Genomic DNA, 22,046 nt, shown 5'->3' with positions numbered 1-22,046 from the left:
TCACATTCACTGCATAATGCCTGCGATAACAGAGTTTACAGTTGCGTGATAGAGTTATGAGCGGTGTTTATCACGGGCTCAGAAGGCAAGGTTATGTTCTCCGCGTTGGCTGTAAAATTACAGCTTGCTTTCATCGTCCTATGACTTGAGTCAGAATCCCAACAACACTGTTTAAATCTGCTGTCACAGCTGAGTCGAAGACGTAGAACGCCAAACAACAGAACGAGGGCAAATTTCCAATTACATCTTACTCTCGCCTGGAGTTCTTTTCCCTTCTCTCTTCCACTATTTTGCTTTTCTACGTCTTTTTTTACCCCTTTATCTGTTGTGTCTTTCACTGTTAGATAACATCCCTCTCTTGCCCTTTGCCCTCCCCTCCTGTAGTGTCATGTCGAGCTGGAGAGATTCCCCCGTGTGTGTTTGAGGCCCCACCTGGATACACCATGCTTGGTGGCAAACAGAGAGACAGCATGAGGGAGGAGGAGGAAGATCTGTTGCAGTTCGCCATACAGCAGAGTCTGCTGGAGGCCGGCTCCGAGTACGATCAGGTGCGGGCTGATGAATGTGATGAATCATTGTCTTCTGTCCTGAAATAAAAGAAACACGTAGGAAGAGTTTGTTGAAAGGGAAGTTCACTGAGCCCGGTCTACATGTGTTACTGTCAGGCTTTACATTCATTCAAACAAAACAATCAGCAGGCTCATCCTTAACTTATATATATAGACAATGAATGAATTATGGGCATTTACTTGACACTAAAGCCATAACTAAAAGCAAAAGTGTCTTTCTTTTCTTTTTTAGCAGACATATGACTTAAATAAACTGTTTTGGCTCACGTCTAAAGGGTCGGGGACTTCTGCAGATGCAGAGCAAAAACACAGTGGACATGATTGACATTTGGCAGTTGTCCTAAAACACCACTAGCCTTCGCAATAATGATGTGAGAGCTGCTGTTATTACAAGCCTGAAGCCTGAGTGTTGCTCTTCTTAGACTGTATCTATAAAAATGGATGGAGTCCAGACCTGGAAGTAGTAGCAGTTCACCACAAGGGGGAGACTGTGCTGGTTGCAAAAGAACTGAAGCGAAGTCTATGCAGCAATGACCCAACTTCTGTCTTGATTTATAAAGACAGTGACATTGTTTTCATTTGCTCGTTTCAGCTCTTCACCAATTGCACATTACAATAAGACACAGCACATAATATATGTGGACACCAGTATGATTGACAGCTGGTATTGTCCAATAGGCCTGGTTTTATGTGATCTTACAGTTGCAGAAGAAAAACATTGAGAGTCACAAGGTTCCAAGATGGTAGTTTGTTTTGCAACAGGAAGAAAATGTTCATTTTTATGTACAGCCATATTCTGAGGTACGACAGGACCTTGACAACATTTAATTATCCCGCTTTTGATTGTGTTGAATGATTTAGTCCTCCCACGTGAACATGTGCGACTCTTGTAAAGTGCAAACACCCACCACACCTCACAGAAATAAACTGCCCCATACGTCAAGCTCAACCAGGCAAATGATCAAAGAAAAGCAGCAGCTACAAAATAAATAAAGTAAACCCAACACTAGAGTAGAATAAAGCATGTGATGTGTGGCGCACAAACCCATTATGTCCAACACTGCTTCAGCACAGGTGCTATTTAGAGATCCAGTTCCTGACAGTCCTTGGCCCTCTTCCAAAGGCACAGAGAGAGACAAATAAATAGGGCTCAGTGAGACGGTTAGAGGAACATCTTCTGAGTTTTCTTACGTTGGACGCAGGAGAAGAATGTAGAGGAGAGAGAGGCGGATGTCACCGTTTCTAACGTCATCTTCCAGGAGCCTGCTGTTCACAACTGTTGTGCTGTTGCTTCAAACCAGGCTAAAGAAGGGGATGGCACTTTTATTTACAGGTATAATTATGAGGCTAGACAGGTTCTAAAGGAGCATAGTGCTGAGGTTGCTCCTTCAACGGCAGTAATAATGCACAAGCTACATTACAGCCTGTCATCGTGGTCATAAGAGTCTGCATTAATTTTGTACGGCGATAAAACCCAATTTGCAGTGTCGTCAGAGTTTGCCCTGGTCTCGCCTTGGTTTGATAGACGACAGCTAATGTTTGATAGACGACTACTACAAGGACAGTTTTATTCACACTCTGGAGGAGGTGGATAAAAATGCACGTCCAAATCCTGTATAGAGGACAAAAGCAGCACACAAGGAAAACAGAGAGGTAGTCTGTGCACTGACTCGTTCAAAAAACAGGATGGGTTAGAGGAGCTGCTTTGGGTCTTGTTAACACAAGCATTTGTTGTCACACAGTTAAACGCAGGATATTTTTGGCCATTGGCGGTGAGAAGTCTTTGGATTGTCACTGTCAAGGTTCCCAAAAAGCAGTGTGGCTGGAAGACACTCAAGAATCTTTAATATAAACATACTGCAGGCAGCAGAACAGGCAACAGGATAATCTTCTCATAACAGGGAGAATCCAGAGACAGAGATGGAAAGCAGAATGATCACGTGACAAAAAAATGAAAGAAAAAAAAAGGGAGATAAGAAACAAAAAAGGGAAGGATTAACAAGACACGGGGGACAGGTGTGGATAATCAGGATGGGTTAAGTAGGAAAACGATATACAAGGGAGACAATTAACAAATAAAACTGTCACAGACAAAAGGTAATATCATATTATTAGAAATATAAATCCATACAAATAACTTAAATACACATTTCCTAACAGAAATTAAAAGTCCACAGGCCAAAGTTCACTCTGTGGTCAAAGTTAAATGATGCAAACTTTCTTCAAACGGTGAAAATGTTCAATAAGAATAAATTCTTGCAGAGAATTAAAGTCGGTGGCTTTACATGTTGTTCACCATCTGTCAAATGCTTGTGTGCTTTCTTGTGCCTTCACGAGTGTCCAGGCTTCATGTGACCACCGCAGGGCAGAGGCAAAAGCACTAACTTAACAATCCATTTCACTTCCTCTCAATGTGGGTAAAAGCAACGAGATGCTTTTACCAAACTGATGAGCTGGAGAGAAGGTGGAAGAGGAAGCGGACATACCTGTGTGAGCAGGTGAACTGGCTTCTCTGCGGCCAGAATTAGATATAGAGGAAGAGGTTGTGGGAGAATCAAAGCAAGGTTTTCATCCATGACCTGAGCCAACAAGCAACTGCAGAAAAAAGCCTTTTGTTAAAAAGAAAATGACAGATTTGTATCAACAAAAGAGCCGGAATATATCTTTATATCTATCCTTTCACTTCTGTTATTCCTTTTATAGACGAGCAACAGATACTTTAAATCACAACTCATCTCTGGAGCCAGTATTAACTGTATAAGGAGAGATTACATCTCCATCACCCTCTTTTAAATCACACATGATGCTCCCTCTGCATGTGAGCTGCCCTGCACTTCACTCACGGTGCTAACGTCAAGGACAAACAACATAAACAGCTTTAGTTCCGCTAACTTACCAGCAACTAAAGCTTTAAGCTCTTTTTTAATCATTGAATGGAATGCTGAAGTGTTCCACTATTTCCTGCAGTTGTACACTGCTCTAACGCGGGAGCGGACAAATTGACTAGTGACATTTCAATTACATACACAAGGAATCAAAAACAAATTGCACACAATTTACTTTGCACGCAGAAAATCCTTTGAAAGGATTTATCCTGGACGAGCCCCATTTTAAAATAACAAGAGGGCAATACTTTGTTAAATTAAAATTTATTCAACAAAGGAGTGAAAAAGTGTGAGGGACGCCACACCAATCGTGATCCTGTCCACACAACGATTCACTGGGTCCAGTGGCAGGCGAGGAACCACACAGCCTACTTTACATATCTAGAAACTGAACCAACAGGGTCAAGGCCAGGGGACAGCGGCTGAAACAATAAACAAAATCAAATCATACAGAAGATGATCCTAAAATGTGATGTGCTGTGATTGGCTGATATGGTATTTGACACTGAGCGTTAGGCTCAATCAATATTAGCAAAAGTATGTTTCATATATAGTGTCTGCAGTTTACATTCAGTCAGGTCATAACTCACAGTCTGTGTGTGTGTGTGTGTGTGTGTGACACTTAAGCAAACATAAGCAGGAAAGAGTCTGCACCGAGGAGGGGGAGGTAGGCTTGTTTCACATGCCTCATCATTTCCCTGTCCCATTCTGTCCGTCTACTTCCTGTGCCCGCTCTCTGACTTCCTGTGTGGCCTCCTCTTTGTTGTTCAGGTGACCATCTGGGAGGCTCTGACTAACAGCAAGCCGGGAATGCACCCCCTGTCCTGTGACCCGAGTCGCCTGGAGAGGTCAGACTTGAATTATCTCCTCTCCTCTACCCTTTTATGTCAGTTATCAACCCAGTCCTTGTTTCTTTCTCTCCCATTTAAAATCGAACCTCCCTCTGATCACTAAAGAGCCTTTTGTTATATAAATAAATGGGATTTGTGTCACCAAAAGAGCTGGAATAAAAAAAAGAAGAAGAAGAAAAAACGATAAAAGCGATAGATTCTGCCATTCAGTCACCCGTATTGAATCCTGAACCATCTTTTCTTCCATTCCTGTGTGTGACTTTAGCCTGTTGTCTCTCTCTCCCTGTCTGTTGATAAGAGGATGAACACACACTTTGTCCTGTTTGGTTTAGTTGAACATTAAAAATTGATAAATCATTAAAGTAAAGGTTGTCAACAAGCCACCGGGCTTGTCGATGTAAATTTACTTATCACTGGTTTATAACATTCGTGCATGATTTATTCATCAATTATGGATTGTAAACAGTTATAACATGGTAAATGTGTATCTAAGGCAAGGGTCTCGAACTAGTGGCCCGTGGACCACATGTGGCGCCCCTCACTCGATGTCCTGTGGCCCCTCACTTATTATAAAGTTAGAACTTAAATATACTTAATAGTTTGTTCTACTTGAAGCTCTTACTTACTTCTAGCTCTTATATGTACCCAAATGTTTAAATGCACTTTTGTAAGTCGCTTTGGATAAAAGCGTCTGCTAAATGACATGTAATGTAATGTAATGTAAAGAATGAAAACTGGCCCTTGACCAACAGTCAACAATATTTCTATTATAATAATAATAATAATAATACATTAGGTTATATTTACCCCATTATTAGACATAATAAATTATATAAGCTTGCCTGTGTGAGCTATAAGTCAAAAGAAACGCTTTTACTTTGGAAGGGTGTGAGATATGAACATGTTTAATTTGACATATCATTATTATTATCAAGTTAGAATTTATCCCAAACTGTTAGACTTCTTTCACCTGACTGGCCCCCTCCTGACCAGACTAGAAGTTCACTGGCCCCCAGGTCATTATGAGCTGGAGGCCCCTGATCTATGGTAACCACTGTGATGTTTGTGTCATTTAGTGCCATTGGTGATACACTAAAGTGTATCTAGTCCACACACTGAATAAAATACCTCAGTAATGACAACATAGTTCAACCTCCTCCACATTATAATAAGGTATTCTGAAGTAATAACCCACGAGAATAACTTAAGCCTCGACAGGATTTACTGCCCGATAATCTACTCACTGAAGACATTTGCAAGTCATGGCTAATCACCTCCTAATTGGCTCATTAATATAATAGCTAAGTGTGAAATATTCGCTCGTGCTTTTTTAAAGCATGCTGAGAGAGAGAGAGAGAAATGGCCAAATATAAAGTGTGAAACCGCAACATAAAAGCCATCAGCAATTGCTAAATCTTCACGTCGTTACTTCTCAGCTGTCACCTTGTTTTCATGAGGAGACATACTTGTCCACAGCTGTAAGAGAATATCAGCATCATTAAAACAGTGCATGGTATTAGACTGATTCTGTGAAGTACTGTTTCATGATGGAAGTATTCTCGACAGTGGTTCTGTGTTGTGTTTAAGCCTCCAACGGCTAGGTGGCAGCAAGCTTCCGGCCATGTGACGCTCTCCCCTTTTCCTTTATATCAGGTATAAAAAAAAAGATTAAATGAATAAATAAATAAATGTTTTAACTCAGATTTTAATGCCTGCTGATGACAAAAGTGCAGAGAAATGTACTTTCAATCACAGACAAGGTGTCTCACCGTGTGCGTTCTTCTGCCAGGACCCCACAGCACAAGCCCCACCCCCCGTCCAGCCTCTGCTCCACCCCCTCCAAGAAGACGACCACCTGCAGTTACAACGAGCAGCTGCGCATCGCCATGGAGATCTCAGCACGGGAGCAGGAGGAGGCGGTGCTGCGGCGGCAACGCGAGGAGGAGGAGCTGCAGCGCATCATCCAGCTGTCACTTATGGACAAATGAGAGCTGGGAGTGGTCGGGAGAGGGGGAGGTGGTGGGTGCAAGACAACTTTCAAAACTCATGTAAGGGGCTGGGAATCAGTGTGGGAATCAGTCGCCTCCTCCATCGCCTCAGCCAGACCTCTCCCACTAAGCCATATAGTGACGCTGCTGTCCGGGCCTCAGACAGGAAGAGACGCCATGTTTCCTCTTTGTGATGCCACATGGTACGTCTCTTGACCAGTGCCAGTTTACAACCAACAATACATCCACCAGTTTAGAATGCCTCGTGTGATGAGTGATTTCTGTCTGTCTGCAGGTCTGTGTGTGAGTGAGTGAGTGTGTGTGTGTGTGTGTGTGTGTTTCAAAACCAGCTCTCTGCACAGGGGTGAACAGGTGAACAGGTCACCCTCAGTCCTGTGAACGGCGTGTGTTCGGCCAACACACACGCTCCAAACTGTGATGGTCCCTTTGCACAGCAGCCATTTTGCAGAATGTGGAAAATGGCCTTAGTCCTCCAGGTTGGAAAGCAAGGATTAATCACCAGGGAGCAACTCCACTGGTGGCAAAGTCTGAGTGGAAGTCTACGGGAAAATGAGTCACATGATTTACAACATCAGTGAACATTTTCCTGAGGAGTCCATCACTAGTTTCAGGTCTTCTTCAAAAGCACACAATGTCAATTTTGTAAAAATACATTTGGAGGAAAATGCATGAAAAACTATGGCACATATGAGTGGACACCAGTGTGACTGACAGCTGGTAAACAGTAGGAGCCTGGTTGGAGGTGACATGTGCGGAAGACTGCGTCCAATGTTTTATACACATACAGTCTATGGAAAAGCTCAGGTGTCACTGATCAAACAAACTAAATATTTTAAATATGTGTTCAAAATTTAACACGCAAAATCTGGTGCTCATGTGCAACTACAATGTTTTTTCATAAATAAAACTTGTTGTTGATACACTAATTTAACACTGAACAGTAAACTGTAAATAATGGCCACATTTTGGAAGTTATTCTGGAAAAACGGGCAAAAGCGTGTACTCACGGGACATTTTCTGGCCCTTTCATGGTCCAGACGGACATATTGATGCTCATGTGTTAAAGGGTTAATTTGATTATTTACACCTGGGATTTTCCGACTGTCAAAATGGCTGCTGTGAAAAAGGGCCCATTTGCATGGAGGACACAGTGATGAGTCAGGACTGGCGGTGTGGAGAGGACTCATTATTAAAGGTTGGTCAAGTTGAGAATCTTGAATGTCCGAAGACCATTCAACTTCCTCAGTTTTTACTGAAAAACAAATAAATAAACAAACTTTTTCTCTTTTGATTTGCACAAATTTCAGATGTACTGTACTTTAGCTTGTGGGTGGATCACATATATGACTGTTAATGGATGTAGACGATGAGCTTGAGCACAAAGTTAACCCGGGTGGGTTTTTAGTTTTAGCCTGACGTGATTGACGCGCAGGAGCACAGATGTAAACGAGATAACCAGATGTACTTCGAGTGTGGAGGAGTTTGTCGTTGGCCTGTGTGTAATCCAAACAATAAAGGGACAATGCTTATGGCTTGTGAGTGAACTGTGGAGTCGAACATAAATGCACGAGCAGATGATTCATTTATTCCTGTGTCGTCAAAGTACAGCGTGTATGTGTGTGTGTGTACAATATTACAGCATGGTCTGCACCCGTTTTTGTTTAGTCTGATGTTGATCCGGCCTGGAGACCTGCAGAATGTGATGCTGCTAATATTAGGTTTGATTATTGCACAGCAAGAGCTGCAACTAACGATTATTTTCATAATCGATTAATCTGTCGATTATTTTCACGATCAATCGTTTGGTCCATAAAATATCAGAAAACCATAAAAAATGTTGATTGGTGTTTGTCAAACCTGGAAATGATGATCATCTCAAAATGATTCACTTTTAATGATTTCTTTGTAATCCAGAGCAAAGAAATGAAGAAAATACTCACATTTAAGAAGCTTAAACTATTGGAAATCTTGTTATAATCATGAAAAAAGCTTTGAAACGATTAATTGATTATCAAAATAGTTGTCGATTAATATAGTAATCGATTAATTGTTTCAGCTCGAGAGCTCACCAATTGTAATTCAATGTAATTCATGATTACTTAAAGGTCCAGTGTGTAAGAATGAGTGACATCTAATGGTGAGACTACAGATTATAACAAACTCTTTTCCAAGCACATCACTGATGGATGATTTTCTCCTTCTGTTGCATCTACGTTTCAATTTTAAAACACTGCTTTCGTGCGGGCCAGTGCAGGCATACAATATTCCATTGTTATAAAGTATAAAGAGTATAAAGACTTGACAAAGAGTAATTGTGACCATTCTTCATGTATTATAAAAAAGATACTGATGATTTGGTATCTGTTCATCCTCCTGGTCACATGGTGCAGCATTGCTGTGCATCTGACTGCTACAGGATGTTGTTTATTAATTTTTTTAAAAATTTTTTTTAACCTGTGCCTTAGAGTGAGGAGGAGGATGTGCACTCACAGCTCAGACAGGTCACATTAAAAACACCAGGATGTCCTAACAACAGCTGTAACCAGGTTCTTCATGAGTGGCAGGGTGTTTAAAAATGCAGATTATTTTAGCCTGGTTTTCATGTTCAGTTTCCTGTTCCATTTTTATTTATTTATTTATTTATTTTTGAGAGCTATTTAACTCACGGCTTACTTGAGTAACTATAACTCCACCTTCGCTCTCTCCGTGTGTCTGTGTGTGTGTGCAGCATATTATGCCCTTGCATGCTGCAGCAAGAGAGAAAGGACAGAGAAATGAAAACAAACGTTTATCCCAATGAACGATCCAGCAAATGTGGAAACACTGGGCCCGTTGATCAAAAATGATGGTGTGACATTTTAGCAGGGTGGCTCGTTCTTTAAGCAGGAGGAACACACAGCACGGAGCTCTCAGCAGGGTGTGAGATGATCTATTTCTGTGTGTGTGTGTGTGTGGTTACACACTGGACCTTTTTAATATAGTTAATATTGCAGGACTCAAGGCGAGCGAAACACTGGGAGACAGTTTTGTTGCAAGAACTGGAACACTTTCACACACCATCAGCACAAACTGACAACCACCTCTCTACCTTTCTGTAATTCTTAATTAAAGCCTGGTTGATAAGACATTTTTTATTTTATTTTACTCTTTAAAAAATGTTGCAGAGACATTTTCATTGTGTCTGCTGGGAAGTGAGTTCAGGTAACGATTCAAATTAAAAAGCATCTTTTGGAGCAGCAACCTTCGAGTGGGTTTGTTTGTTTTTAAAATCCCTTTTAAAGTTACAAACGGCTTTTATACACTTTTGAATCCTTTGACCACCCCCCCAAACACCACCCCTCCCCACAGCGTCAGTTTTCTATGCATGAGAAAGTTTCCTGCTCCTCTCCAATGACAAAAGCAATTCATATCTCACAAGATATGGAAAGCTGCAGTCAGTCACCACCAGAGTGAACTGCTTTTTTTTTTTGTTCTCTGTGACATCAATTCCCAGCACCTCAGCCAAATCCAAGGGTTTTTTCGCGGGGATTTGACGGGGAGTAGAAAAGACAGCTTGGAGACTCTAAGCCTTGGAAGAAATGCAACTCTCTGTACCCAGGCTGCTTTCATGGTGGGCGACAGAGATGGGAATAATTTAATAATTTTTTTTAATGTGAATCGGCAGCAGTGCCACTGCAACATCGCCTTTGCTCTGACTCTGTCAGACATTACGAATAACATGAGGACGACGGTGGCTGCAAGTGTGTGAGGTGAATCTTTAAAGACCTAAAAGCACAGTGTGTGTGAGTAAGAATAGCTGAGAGCATCAGTATGCAAATAGAAGGATGCTAATGTCAGCTCTCTGCACCCAGAGAGACAAACACTCTAACTCACGCACTCTATTTAAACACTCAAGCACGGAAAACGTGAATCTTGTGAGCTTGAGAGTATATACATTTTTTCTTTTGGAAATTCTTTGTCATTCTGTGGCTGCTGTGAGCCGTTGTGTGTGTGTGTGTGTGTGTGTAACAGCAGGAGTCCCATTGGCCTACATCTCTACATTTAATTACTCTCATGACACAGTAGGTAAAATGTCAGCCTGAAATAAACTGCACTGAGCACTCACGTAGATCTTTTCCCTGTGGAGACAGACAGTACAGACTAGTTCAGACTTGTTTCTGTTGCATCTTAAGTCGTCGTGTTGGCCACAGTTAAAGGATTTTTACGTTTTTCAAATGGATGGGAAACCCATACTGGTCAAAATCACTGGATCGAATATTGGACATATAAAAATGTACTGCGCTATATCACCTGGCTTCACTTTCACAGACTACAAAAATATGAATTAAAATGAGGCATCGTCCCATCCCTAGTTTACACACATTTTGACTACATTTTACCAATTTCCCATGTTTTCTTCACTCAGTGCTACAAGGTGCAGTTCTGTGTCTGGCCAGCAGATGGCAACAAAGTCAAGAAAATGTTTTTATCAATCACCTCGTGTTTGGTCTTCACCTCAGAAAAAGTAGTCAGAATGAAAGAGCACAAAGAGAAAAAAGTCTCTGCAGTCAAAACAAACTCACCATATTTATTTACTGCTAAAGAATTTAATTAAAAAAAACAACATATCAGCTTCCCTGGTTGAATTAAAAATCTGAATAAAGACAAGTCTACTGAAACCAGTGCAAACAAATCCTTCCCAGAGTAAGAAAGAGCATCTCAAATAAAAAGAAATTAATCTAAATAGTAAAGTGCATGTTTGGAGAAAAAGCCCCTCCTGTTGCTGCTGTAGAAACTGAACAGGTTGCGAGGGTCACACACGGAAACAAATGCTTCTTGTTTTTTCTTTTCTTTCTTAAAAAAAGGGAGACCGCTGTAGTGGTGTGCACAATTAAGTAATGCACTAGTACAGTCTTAGTTTGGACATTCATATAATTTCACAACTGTACATAAAACCTCAACTCCAGTTGAGACACATCCAGTGGTTTACATGCAAACATACACTTAAACTCTTCAGTCACATCACCGAGGTTACGCAGCGTCTACACATTCATACTCGTCATGCAGACTCTCACACAGGTGCACAGCTCCAGTCATGTCCCTTTCAGTCCATTGCACATTGAGGTTACATGGTGTTGTATAGCACCGCGACGGCTCGCTGCTTCTTCTCCACAGACACTTTGCGAGAACGTCTTGACGCGTGTCCCCTCGCCTGCAGACACGACGCAGCTTCTTCCCTCTCACCAGTCTCTTCTGTCGGACAGTGGGGAGAGGCAGAGGAGGGGCAGAGAGACCGCGGTGAGGCGGAGTCGTCGTGGGACGATCCCAACTTTTCGGCACAAATGTTTCGAGACAACACTTTCTGCTTCTTCCAGGTGTCGTCAGAATGAGCTGGGGACGTGGAGAGGGAGTCCTGGGAGTGTGATGAGCTCGTCCTGATGTGTGGCCTCAGGTCCAAGTCACTGAGGTCGTTAGCTGACAGTTCCAGACAGTCCAGTTTAGCCAACGACGCTGACCTCTTCATGAGAGAAGGGGGTGTGAGGCCTGCCTGGCGGATGCGAGCCTCCAGCTCCATGGCTCTGTGCCACCCACTCGGCTCAAGGACACTCTTCCCCTCTTGTCTGTTTTGGAGCCGGTGTCCCTCATCCAGGTCTGGAGGGCTGTGTTCAATGCTCGCCCCTTTACAAGGTCCTGGTTCTGTGTCCATCCCGTCTCTCAGGCCCTGAGGCTGTTCCAGTTGCTGTACCTCACTGTCTGTTGTTTCTAAGCTGATGCCGTCATGGAGGAAAGCCTGCAGCTCTTTGAGTGTCTGCTGAATCCTCTCGAGCTCCTGACTGCCGCGTGACAGTCTGCACTGAGCATCACAGCTGGGACCACAGACTTCTTGACTGCCTCGGGAACTAGACTCTAGCTTTTCATCCGTTTCTGACTCCTGCACCGTTGCCCCGTCCAGAGTGATTTGGTCTGAAGAGGCCGGGCGCAGGGTTTGGCTGAGGAGCGGGGACTGTCCTTGGGACTGTGATGAGGTATTTAACGATGGTTCTACTGACTGAGGAGTAGAAGCCAGTGATGATGTCAGCATATGGCTATCTAAAGGTGTGTACACAGTGACAGGTATAGCACCAGAGATTTGGCTGTTATTGGAGTTAGGAGAGCAGGGAGGGTCTGAGGGTTTGTGCGTGCCTGAGGAGTCGAGACTTTGTAGTTCATGTTGTGACCCTGTTTGCTTCTCTCCATCTTTGGACTTCGTAGACACAGCCATGATCTCTCCCTGAGTGTTGCTTTGTTCTGTGGAGTGACATGGGGAGCAAAGCGGAGGATGCTCAGCACTTGGGGAGCATTGGGACAATCTAACAGGAGGGTTCTCAGTGTTGGGCGAATGCAACGGGGACCGCTGGGCAGCCGCCATCTCCAGTTCCTGCCTCAGCTTCTGCTCCAGCTGCTTGGTGGCCCGCCGCACCGAGCCCGCCGGCCAGTCGCATGGCAGCATGGAGGGAGAATGTGGGTGCGAAGGGGGAGATAAAGAGCCGGGGCTGACGTCACAAGACTCCGTCCCCTCCTGATGTGGTTCCTGGGGAATGAGCTGAGCGCTGTGGGAGGACGGAGGGAGAGATGGAGAGGGGGTAGGGGAGGGGGAAGGGGAAGGAGGTAGGCATGACACTGGATGGCATATGGCTTCGATCTCAGTGACAATATGGCGAACTGATATGCCGTTGTCGTGGCGAGGGTGATGTGAACAGTCAGGACCGGCTTTGTCATCACATTCATCAGACAGCGGAGACACCTGAGAGTCACAGAGGCAGACAAAACAGTATCAATCATGGGCTCATGCCGTTTCCCCATAGTGCATCTGTAAACCAGACACTTATATTACAGGTACTGATGATGATGAACACACACTATCTATGATTCTATTCTTGTTCTCCAGCAGGTGTCACTATGGTCCATGCAGAGTTAGTGTGTGGACAGTTTTAGTCCAGACTTTTCAAAAATAAATATGAATATGTGAATTTTAAAAGACCACTAATGACTTAAGATTACGGCTAACATCTGTTAATTAAATTAAAACACACAGATACTGTTCAATACAAACTCTATTTACACTTAGGCTACACCCACACTACTATGCCTATTAGAAAATGGTGTTTTTCACAGTGGACATTGTGGACAGTGGAGAAATGAGGAGCAGCATTTCTGTGAGTAGTGTGGATGTAGCCTTGGATGCCAGCTTCTGTTGTTGTTTTCTGTTGTTTTTGAGAATTGATCAGACAACACAAAACATCTGATGACCTCATCTGTGATGATTCTCAGTCATCAAGGTCATTTTGTCTTCAGAAATTCTGATAGAGCATGAAGTCCAGTTGCCAATATCTCATCTACTAAGATCTTGTTAATACATTTACACCATCCATAAATGATTGCCAATTCAAATATTATCTGCAGCAATACAGCTAAAAATAAAAGGTATTATATCTTAAGAGAAATGCAAGACAGGAATCAAAATCAGCCTGTACCTGGCTCCCGTTCACCTGCTCCTCTTCATCCTTTATGCCCATTTCTCCATTTTCCTCCTGTGATGTTGGAGTCCTCTGTAGTGTCTGCTCTGAAACTGTTCGAGTTCCGCCATCTTGGGCCAAGCCCAAAAACTTTTCTCTGGCGCTGAAAAAGTCGATGCTGTCTGTGCTGTGGTTTGACGACCCATCGGCGTCACCTCTGCTGTCGAGGGCGCCGCCTGTCTCTATCCCACTGGGGTTGTTGTTGTCGTCACTGGCAGGGAGTGGGAGAACCAGTGTGTGAGGGGTGGTGTTTGCAGGGCTAAGAGGGCTGTGTTTGTCACTCGATAGATCGGATAATGATTGATCTATAATGTCTGAGTCAGTGGATCCCAGTGTGAGAGGGGAGATTTCTTCTGAGCTGCCTCGGTCATGCAGAATGAGGGAAAGTTCTGCTGATTTGTGCTTGGGCACTGAAATGGCCAGATGTGTGGGAGGACTGCGGCGCACACGCTGGAGTTCTGGAGTGGGAGGTAGGATGTGGAGTGATGGTGGCGGGTGGGGTAGAGCAACAGGCACAGTGACAGCCACACTCGCTGAATTGTCCAGTCTTTCCTCTGGGACTACAGTGGCTGCTCGAGGTCTTGGGAGAGGAAGCAGCAGCATTTCGTCACAATCTGATCCGACCTCCTCCTGAAACGGTGACTCACACAGACCGTTGGTGTGAGAGTGTGACTCAGGTGTGTGTGCGGCCTTTGATTTGGCAGAGTCTTCCGGTTCAGCACCAAGTGTGTGCAGCACAGCCACACCCAGGAAGTGTTGTAAAGACGGGGAGGAGGCATTGTTGTTATTGTTGTGAGAGTCCGAGCGGCCAAGAGAGTGAGAGGACATTTTACACAGCAAGTCTGAGCGATCTAATAGGTCGCTGTCAGAGTGGGAGCGCCATAGTTTATTATGTCTTTGTTTGCTGTGGAGGAAAAGAAAAACAATGTCTCAAAACCAGAATACAGTGTACAATTACATGCAAGTATTTCCAGGACTGGGTTTCGAACATCAGTAATTTGTACCTCACTATCACCTGACGTCAGAAATAATTTTTTCAGTTGTTGAATTCGATATTCAATTGATATCCAAGCCTCAGGAGTTGATCTCAGGAGCTTTGGTGAGCATATAGGCATGCAGCAAACTGTTTGACTGAGATCGAACAGTATTGATGATTGGCTGTCTTAAAGCGTGCAGGAAGCACGAGCACGAGCAACAATGAGCAGAGATGGAGCTGAGAAGAAGCGGAAGATGGGACTTATGTGCATGTCTGTGTTGTGTTTTGAGAGGCTGTGGCTTGTTCAATGAATTCAGATGCTAAAGCTCTAAAGTGCACTGAATAAATATGAGAGCAGAAAAAAACAACCGGACCAGATAAAACAGAAGAATTTCACTATCATGTGTAATGCCATTTTTTGTTAAAATGGATTTAATACCCAGGCCTCGTTGTTTCTGTATGAACGCTCACCTGGCCAGTAAAATTCCCTGATATTCCTCCAGCTGTTTCATGAAGGAGGGGTTTGGTTTGGTTACAGCTCTTCTCTCCTTCACATAGTCAAAGGCAGTGTCCAGATCCCAGCCGTACTCCTTCATCGCGTAAGCGATCACTGTGGAGGCAGAGCGGCTCACGCCCATCTTACAGTGAACCAGACACTTAGCACCAGCTTTCCTATCAGAGAGAGAGAGAAGATTGTATTTCATTACAGCAACATTGAAAACAACCTAGAGAATGTAAACATGTGTGTGACACTGTGTGCGTTTGTTTACTTGGCTTTCGTGATGAACTTATAGGTTTCATTCCAGTACTCCAGCAGGTTGGTGGCCTCCTCGTCGTACACTCTGATGTTGTGGTACTCAAACATCCCTGGGAAAAAGTTGTCTATTTCCCTGGTCACATTCAGGATGTACCGCACCCTACATAAGAGACGGGATGAGGAGGTGTGACTTGCTGACCTTTACATGTCAATCATTGTTAACAACATCAGCATTTCATATTTCGGTGCCCGTTACTCAGATGATAAAAGTTGAGCTAATACCATGTTGAACAGACATTTGTTTGTGGTGGCTATTAGGCAATTGTATATTTGAAATCATACAATGTTTTATACATTGGTAATATGCTCCAAACAGATGAAAACCCCCAAGGTAAAAAGACATTATCATATAGTTTGTTATCTATTGTGTATATAACACATGGACTACAGAGAGATTAAATCAAATGCATCAACTCAGACGACATTTATTGCATAAAGACTTATTTAAATGAATTAACATTGAAGTAACACAGAAGTCCTGTAGTGACTGATCTCTTACCCACTGTTCTGCAGCTCCTCCATGTTCGAGGCGTTCCACTCAGAGCCCTAAAGAAAACACAGGTTCAGTTACTTTTTTATTTTATTTTTATTTTTTACCATTGTTGTTATATGTCCTTGTTTTTATTTTATGTATTTATGTATTATGTTCAGTTGAGTTATTAGTGGTAATGATGTTGAAATGTTATCAAAGAATCTTAAATATCAACATATACTACTATTTAACATAAATGTTTACATGACCAACAGTAAATTACTACAGGATGAGGATGAAGACATGCAAACTGCTCTTATTTTTTTCTCTGATCTCTAAGTCAACAGATCGGTCATTGATTGCGAGACCACGTGGCTCCTGGTTCTTACCAGATAAACATGCTCAAAGATTTCGGTGGGACTGTCCATCTGTCCCAGGATGACTATCATCTCCTTGTCTATGAACTCTTTGAACTCCCTCAGGTTGCACGCCATTTGCATCTCCAGCTCTGTTCGGATCTGGGAAAGAAAGGATTACACACTATTCAGAGATGCACCATGATTGTTAGGAAAAAAGTGGTGCTGCATTTCTGAATAACAAACGTTAACATCTAGCCCTCATAAGAATAAAATAAATAAATCATTCTGAATTTGCATTTAGATATAATTTCTGTTTGCAAGACCACGACTTATCTTCAACCTAAATGTAAATTAATTTCTCTGTGTGGCTCTCACCTCTTTACAAGTGACGTTCTCCAGGTCTTTCTGCATCATGATCTCTCTCAGACGCATTTTGATCAGCCTCTCCGTGCGCTCCCTCTCTGTGGGCCTGCATAATACACAGACAAACAAAACACCTTCAACACATTTTCTCTCACCTCAAAAAACCTTTAGACACAAAGGACCACCTTCACAGTCACAGTAGCAATTCTTGAATTCTCTTCATCGTTTCATTTCAGACTCAATGAGATTACTTGTTCCACTAGAGAATTGCCACTTTGTCCGTTTCTCAGAAACTGGAGAGGGAGCATAGGAATCTGAGAGCGTGGCCCATCGGAGATCCACAACAAAGTCCTCTTGAAGAATATGTGTGTTATTGTGCTTGGCTGTGTTTTTAACCACTGCTGAGGGAACTCAGCCTTTGGACGACACACTGATGAGGCCAACAAGTGGCGTAATTACCTCTCAGGAGAGAAGAGCTCAGTTCACCTCCTTCTTATATTGTCTATTTTTCTCTTGTTCTGCTTGCTTCTGATTTGTTAGTGTGATAATACGGAAGGGGTGAGTCAGCAGTCACAAAGGGCCCACTGTGATGGTAACAGGTGTATAACTGCAGGCATAAAAAGCATTTATTTGCATTGGATGAATCTTTTGGAAAGAGTCAGCTTGTTGATATCAATGTTGACTACTGAACTCAGGAGACTGAGTTCACAGGGCAGAGAAAAATAAAATCTTTTCACGTGCAGGGTTACACTTAAAACACAGGGTACACTTAAAACTCACAACAAGCCTCAACTTGCCCACAGACAAGCTGAGGGACAAACGGCTGGTCAGAAAAATATTACTTTCATTTGACAGAAATTGAAATTAATTCTACATATTTTGTATTGACTTATTTTGTAAATGCAACATCTAGTTATTTTTCATTACCACAGAATGAACCTTTATTTATATCAGTATCTGGATCAGCCCATTCAGTAGCAACATCACTCATAAATATTGCTAAATTCAATACACACTATATATTCATGCCCCATACATTATATCATGTTAACATGTCAACATTAAACTAGTTCCTGCTATCTCACCCTTTCACTCAGTGGTTGCACAGGGGAACAAGCTGCCATGTCAACAAACAAAGCGGTCACGTAGCTTTGGCACTCACCCTGTGAGGTAATACACAGACATTATGAACAACTGTGTGTGTGTGTGTGTAATCTTGACGGAAAGTGTATTTGGAAAGCAAACACACCTCCTGCAGAGGGATTTCCAGGCAAGCAGGCAGTAAATATGGGTGGTGCTTGATCATTTACTCATCGTCTCATTTAATTTCCCACTCCTTGAACCCAGGGGCATCAGGTAAAGAGCAAAACATCTTTCTCGATGCCCCATTCGTCCTCTGCTTCCCTCACTTTGCCTGCCACCTGCTTCTGTCCATCCCTGGGTCTGTCTAGATACCGTTTGTCCAGACGAAAATCAAGCCAGCTAAAGCCAACGGCTATTTTGGACACTCAAATACCGCTGAAGAGAACGTGTACAAATCAGAGCGACACTCCAAATAGGTAGCAAGACACATGACTAAGCAGCAAGGAGGGGAAATTCCCTGCTATTAGTAAAGACATAAATCCAGCTGCCTGTCTCGTTTCCTTTCCTCTTCATGCCCCAATGTGATCTGGTGACAACTCTGTGTTCGATGGATGAATAACAAAGGCGTGTATGGTTGTGTGCTTTTGTTTTTGTTGCTTCTGGTTACACCAAGAGGTGACAGACAGCACGTCAACCCAGGTCCAGAGTCTAGGGCTGTAAACACTGGCTTAGAGCCTGCAGTCGTCTGCTGTGGAGATGGAGCAATACTACTGGCACGTGCAGAGAGGTCATTCAATATCGCTGTTGTGAAGACATGGCTGAAATGTACTTACTGTGAAACACCTTCAGCTTTTCTTAATCTGTGATGCAAGTGTGTGTATTTCTGTGAGAAAAATATCAAGCCTTTTCATGTGATGCATTTCTGGGATTACATGTTCACAGACTACTGAACTGCATAACCACATGTAATCATGTAAATATCTACGCTAATCTACACCACATAGATATTTCATGGTTAAAATGTCAGTAATGTCAGCTCAGATCACTGCCATCTCTTGATAAAATGTTCAGATTATGTCATAGCCAGATTACCTTGTGAATTCCAAGTGATAAGATAGCTATTACTACATAATACTGGATACAGGATGATTCATAGATCATTTAGTTAATGCAGTATAGGCTGCATGGAATGCAGTGTTCAGTTTCTTGTGTGTATTCATTCAACACATCCTCTATTTTGAAAAGGTGAGCGCACTCACTCCACAGGAATTTTACAGCACACATCAATGGGGGCTGAGCTACTGTCCGGCATACAAAATAAGAACTTGTGAAAATGAGTCAATGCCCAGAATGCACCATAAACCATAAAATATTCCACATATTCCACCATCAGTGTGAAATGCTGTGGATTTATGTAATACACATCTGCCCACTGTGACTTACAGGTCTGTGAAGGGGGCAGGTGAGTTTGCACGGTGGGACTCGACGTCCTGCATGGCGTTCCACTCATTGATACAGAACTGGTTAGAGGAGATCCTGCTCTGGTAGTAGCTGATCCAGGTCAGGAACAGGCTGCCTGGGTAGTGGTTATGGCAACGAGCCACATCACATGCTTTGTGGAGTGACTGGAGGGCTGACCTGGAGCACACAGTGACACATGTGGTTGGTTTGAGAGTAATAGAGAAAATAAGCCCTTCAGTTTCAATAGTGTCCTTCCGCTCTAAAAATTACGGCGAAAGGAAGTGGGTTTTTGTACAGAGAGTAGGACTGTCACTTTTCATCTGACATGTGACTATCTGTTTGAATATCAAGGGGGTGGCGTCAAAATAGAGGGCCCAGTGAGCACCGCTTGGCTTTAGATTCACTTGGAATCCATCAGAAAAACGAGAGGGGGTTCAATTCTTAACCTTAAATTGTATGGGGTGCATGGGGTGGAAATATCCAAATATCTCTTAAGGAATATCATGTCACGTAATATTCATTACAACTTGATTTTTGGAAAAAAGTGACAGCCCCAACATAGAGAGAAAAGAGGGGAATGAACATATTGGCAATGGAAGTTAATAACTAGAAGAAACAACAGAGATGTGAAGATGGGAATGGAAAAATGACACCAATGGAGAGACATAATGAAGAGATAGAACACAGATACATTAATGTATCAGAGAATGCTGAAGCAAGACAGTGGTCAAAGTAACAATGAGACAAGAAAATGAGGAAATGAGGACAATGAATGAGGAAATGAAGAGGAAGCAGTGCATATGAGACAGAGAGACAACAAAGAGACTGGTAAGCAGACAGATAATGAGACAAAGGAGGAGAGTGAAGATAAGTAACTGTGACAAAGATCGAGAGCTGGATGTCAAAGTCAAAAAAACAAAAGACTGTATTGCACTGCATTATAATCTTCATGCAACTTTACAAAACATGTGTTGAATAAAACAAAGATCACTCACCACATGGCCTGGACTGAAACTGGCTTGAAGACATGAACCCTGTTGACGGTCGACACACTAAAGCCACTGTGGAGAAAGAGAGAACAATTGCAAAACTGCTCACAACACAATAGCCAAGTAAGACGGAGCACATGGGAGCAGTAAGAGGAAACAGGACATAGGTGTGGTGTCTTACCCATCTCCATCCAAGTGGATCAGAGTGTCACTCCACAGAGGTAGCACCAGACCCACAGTGCAGCAGCTGGCAGGAAGCAGTGAACAAGATAAGTAAGCACAGGGTGACACAGTCATGCTTCCTTTTTACTTTACTTTGAAAACTAATTTTAGCTGCTGGTCACTTCATAATTACGAGATACTAGTAGATTCAAAATGGAGGCTAATAATTAGATTAAAGGAAATCAATAATCAAAACAAAAATGTCCAAATTAAAGCAAAGCTAAAAACAGGTAACACACCATATCTTCCAAATTAACACAACAGGTAAAAAGAGTTCATGTGACACTAGAAGAGAATGGTGCACTGACCTATCAGAAGAGAGAAAGTCAATGCCGAGCACAATGCTCTCCTCTGTGTCCTGTCTGCCATTGGTGGAGACCACCACCATGTAGCGGGTTACCTGAGGGTGAACGCTCTCCAGACGAACAGCCTGAAAGAAAAGACAAAAGGGGAGTGATGAAGAAAGAAGGAGAGAGCAGAAGTGGGCAAAGAGAAAAAAGGCAGGCCTTGAAAACCATTAGACTCTGGTGGAACTTTTCTTAGCTTAAGAAAATAACCCCTCATATGTAATCAGGGATACTAATGGAGGCTTCAATATTTTATCACAAAGTTGACATTACAAATTGGAGTTTTAAAATGTGTCTACTGGCAGAGACGATCTATGAACATGCTCCTGGGGACCGATCTTGCTTTACATGTCCAGTGTGCAAAATTCAGGTGAAATATTTCTTTCTTTCATTTTTTTGGAATATTCCTTTATCACAGATGCTGCAGGCATCAAGAAATGACAGGAAAAAAACCCCAATAAGTTCAGTTTATTCAGTTTTATACATCTGAGAACAAGGAAATGAAACCAGTTATTGTGTTTCGGTAAATAATCTCCCTCATACAGTAACAAGGCTTTGTGTTTGTGGATAACTGACCAGTCGGATGGTGTCCTCTGGCCGCAGCACAGTGAACATGGTCTGGAGATGTTTCTGGAGATCACCTAGACAGACAGGATTTATAAACTCTCATTTAGATTTGGTTTATTTTGAGCAACAATTACATTCTTGGAATTTAAAGGTCGACGTAACACTGAGGATAGTGTATCATTTCCCCCCAAGGCAAGTTTCCAGTGCATTCATACTCTTTTACTTTGGCCTTTTTTCACACAACAAGCAAATACACGGACACTTTTTTATCAGCACATTTCACTACACATTCAAAGTTCTATTGCACAAGCAGCAACATATTTTTTTGCTTCTGGTATTTATGTTTTTCACTGTTATTTTATCATCCAGAAAATGCCAAAGGAATTCTCATCACCTGCCAGCAAACAAGCTGTACTTCACATGGAATGCATCAACGTTTCAAAGTTAGCATCAGCTGTCACCTATGATGCACATAAATGTTCATTTGAGCTTGAACTCCTATAGTACAGCTGCCATTTGAGTGTATCTGAGTACAAACAAG

The 22,046-nt window shown here is 42.6% G+C and overlaps 2 protein-coding genes across 3 annotated transcripts in view; one reads left to right on the top strand and one right to left on the bottom strand.

Annotated features, from left to right (window-relative positions):
- ankrd13b (ankyrin repeat domain 13B) overlaps nucleotides 1–6,936 on the top strand; it is a 38,643-nt gene extending 31,707 nt beyond the window's left edge. Inside the window, exons 13-15 of the mRNA XM_044032977.1 lie at nucleotides 385–548; nucleotides 4,226–4,302; nucleotides 6,095–6,936. Coding sequence (XP_043888912.1) covers nucleotides 385–548; nucleotides 4,226–4,302; nucleotides 6,095–6,293 — 440 coding nt within the window. The 3' untranslated portion in view covers nucleotides 6,294–6,936. The remainder of the gene's footprint in view (nucleotides 1–384; nucleotides 549–4,225; nucleotides 4,303–6,094) is intronic.
- Nucleotides 6,937–10,867: 3,931 nt separating this feature from the next.
- The window catches only part of ssh2a (slingshot protein phosphatase 2a), a 33,220-nt gene continuing 22,041 nt past the window's right edge, over nucleotides 10,868–22,046 (bottom strand). For both annotated transcript variants that reach the window (XM_044032059.1, XM_044032058.1), the window contains 12 exons: nucleotides 21,515–21,579; nucleotides 20,900–21,021; nucleotides 20,551–20,616; nucleotides 20,376–20,441; nucleotides 19,363–19,557; nucleotides 16,849–16,942; nucleotides 16,504–16,632; nucleotides 16,142–16,188; nucleotides 15,596–15,742; nucleotides 15,297–15,497; nucleotides 13,808–14,753; nucleotides 10,868–13,077 (listed from right to left, as the gene is read on the bottom strand). In XM_044032059.1, the coding sequence (XP_043887994.1) occupies nucleotides 11,419–13,077; nucleotides 13,808–14,753; nucleotides 15,297–15,497; nucleotides 15,596–15,742; nucleotides 16,142–16,188; nucleotides 16,504–16,632; nucleotides 16,849–16,942; nucleotides 19,363–19,557; nucleotides 20,376–20,441; nucleotides 20,551–20,616; nucleotides 20,900–21,021; nucleotides 21,515–21,579 (3,737 nt within the window). In that variant the 3' untranslated portion in view covers nucleotides 10,868–11,418. The remainder of the gene's footprint in view (nucleotides 13,078–13,807; nucleotides 14,754–15,296; nucleotides 15,498–15,595; nucleotides 15,743–16,141; nucleotides 16,189–16,503; nucleotides 16,633–16,848; nucleotides 16,943–19,362; nucleotides 19,558–20,375; nucleotides 20,442–20,550; nucleotides 20,617–20,899; nucleotides 21,022–21,514; nucleotides 21,580–22,046) is intronic.

The sequence above is a fragment of the Solea senegalensis genome, linkage group LG8, assembly GCF_019176455.1.
Source record: "Solea senegalensis isolate Sse05_10M linkage group LG8, IFAPA_SoseM_1, whole genome shotgun sequence".
Taxonomy (NCBI): Eukaryota; Metazoa; Chordata; class Actinopteri; order Pleuronectiformes; family Soleidae; genus Solea; species Solea senegalensis.
This window is presented reverse-complemented; position numbering and strand designations above follow the sequence as displayed.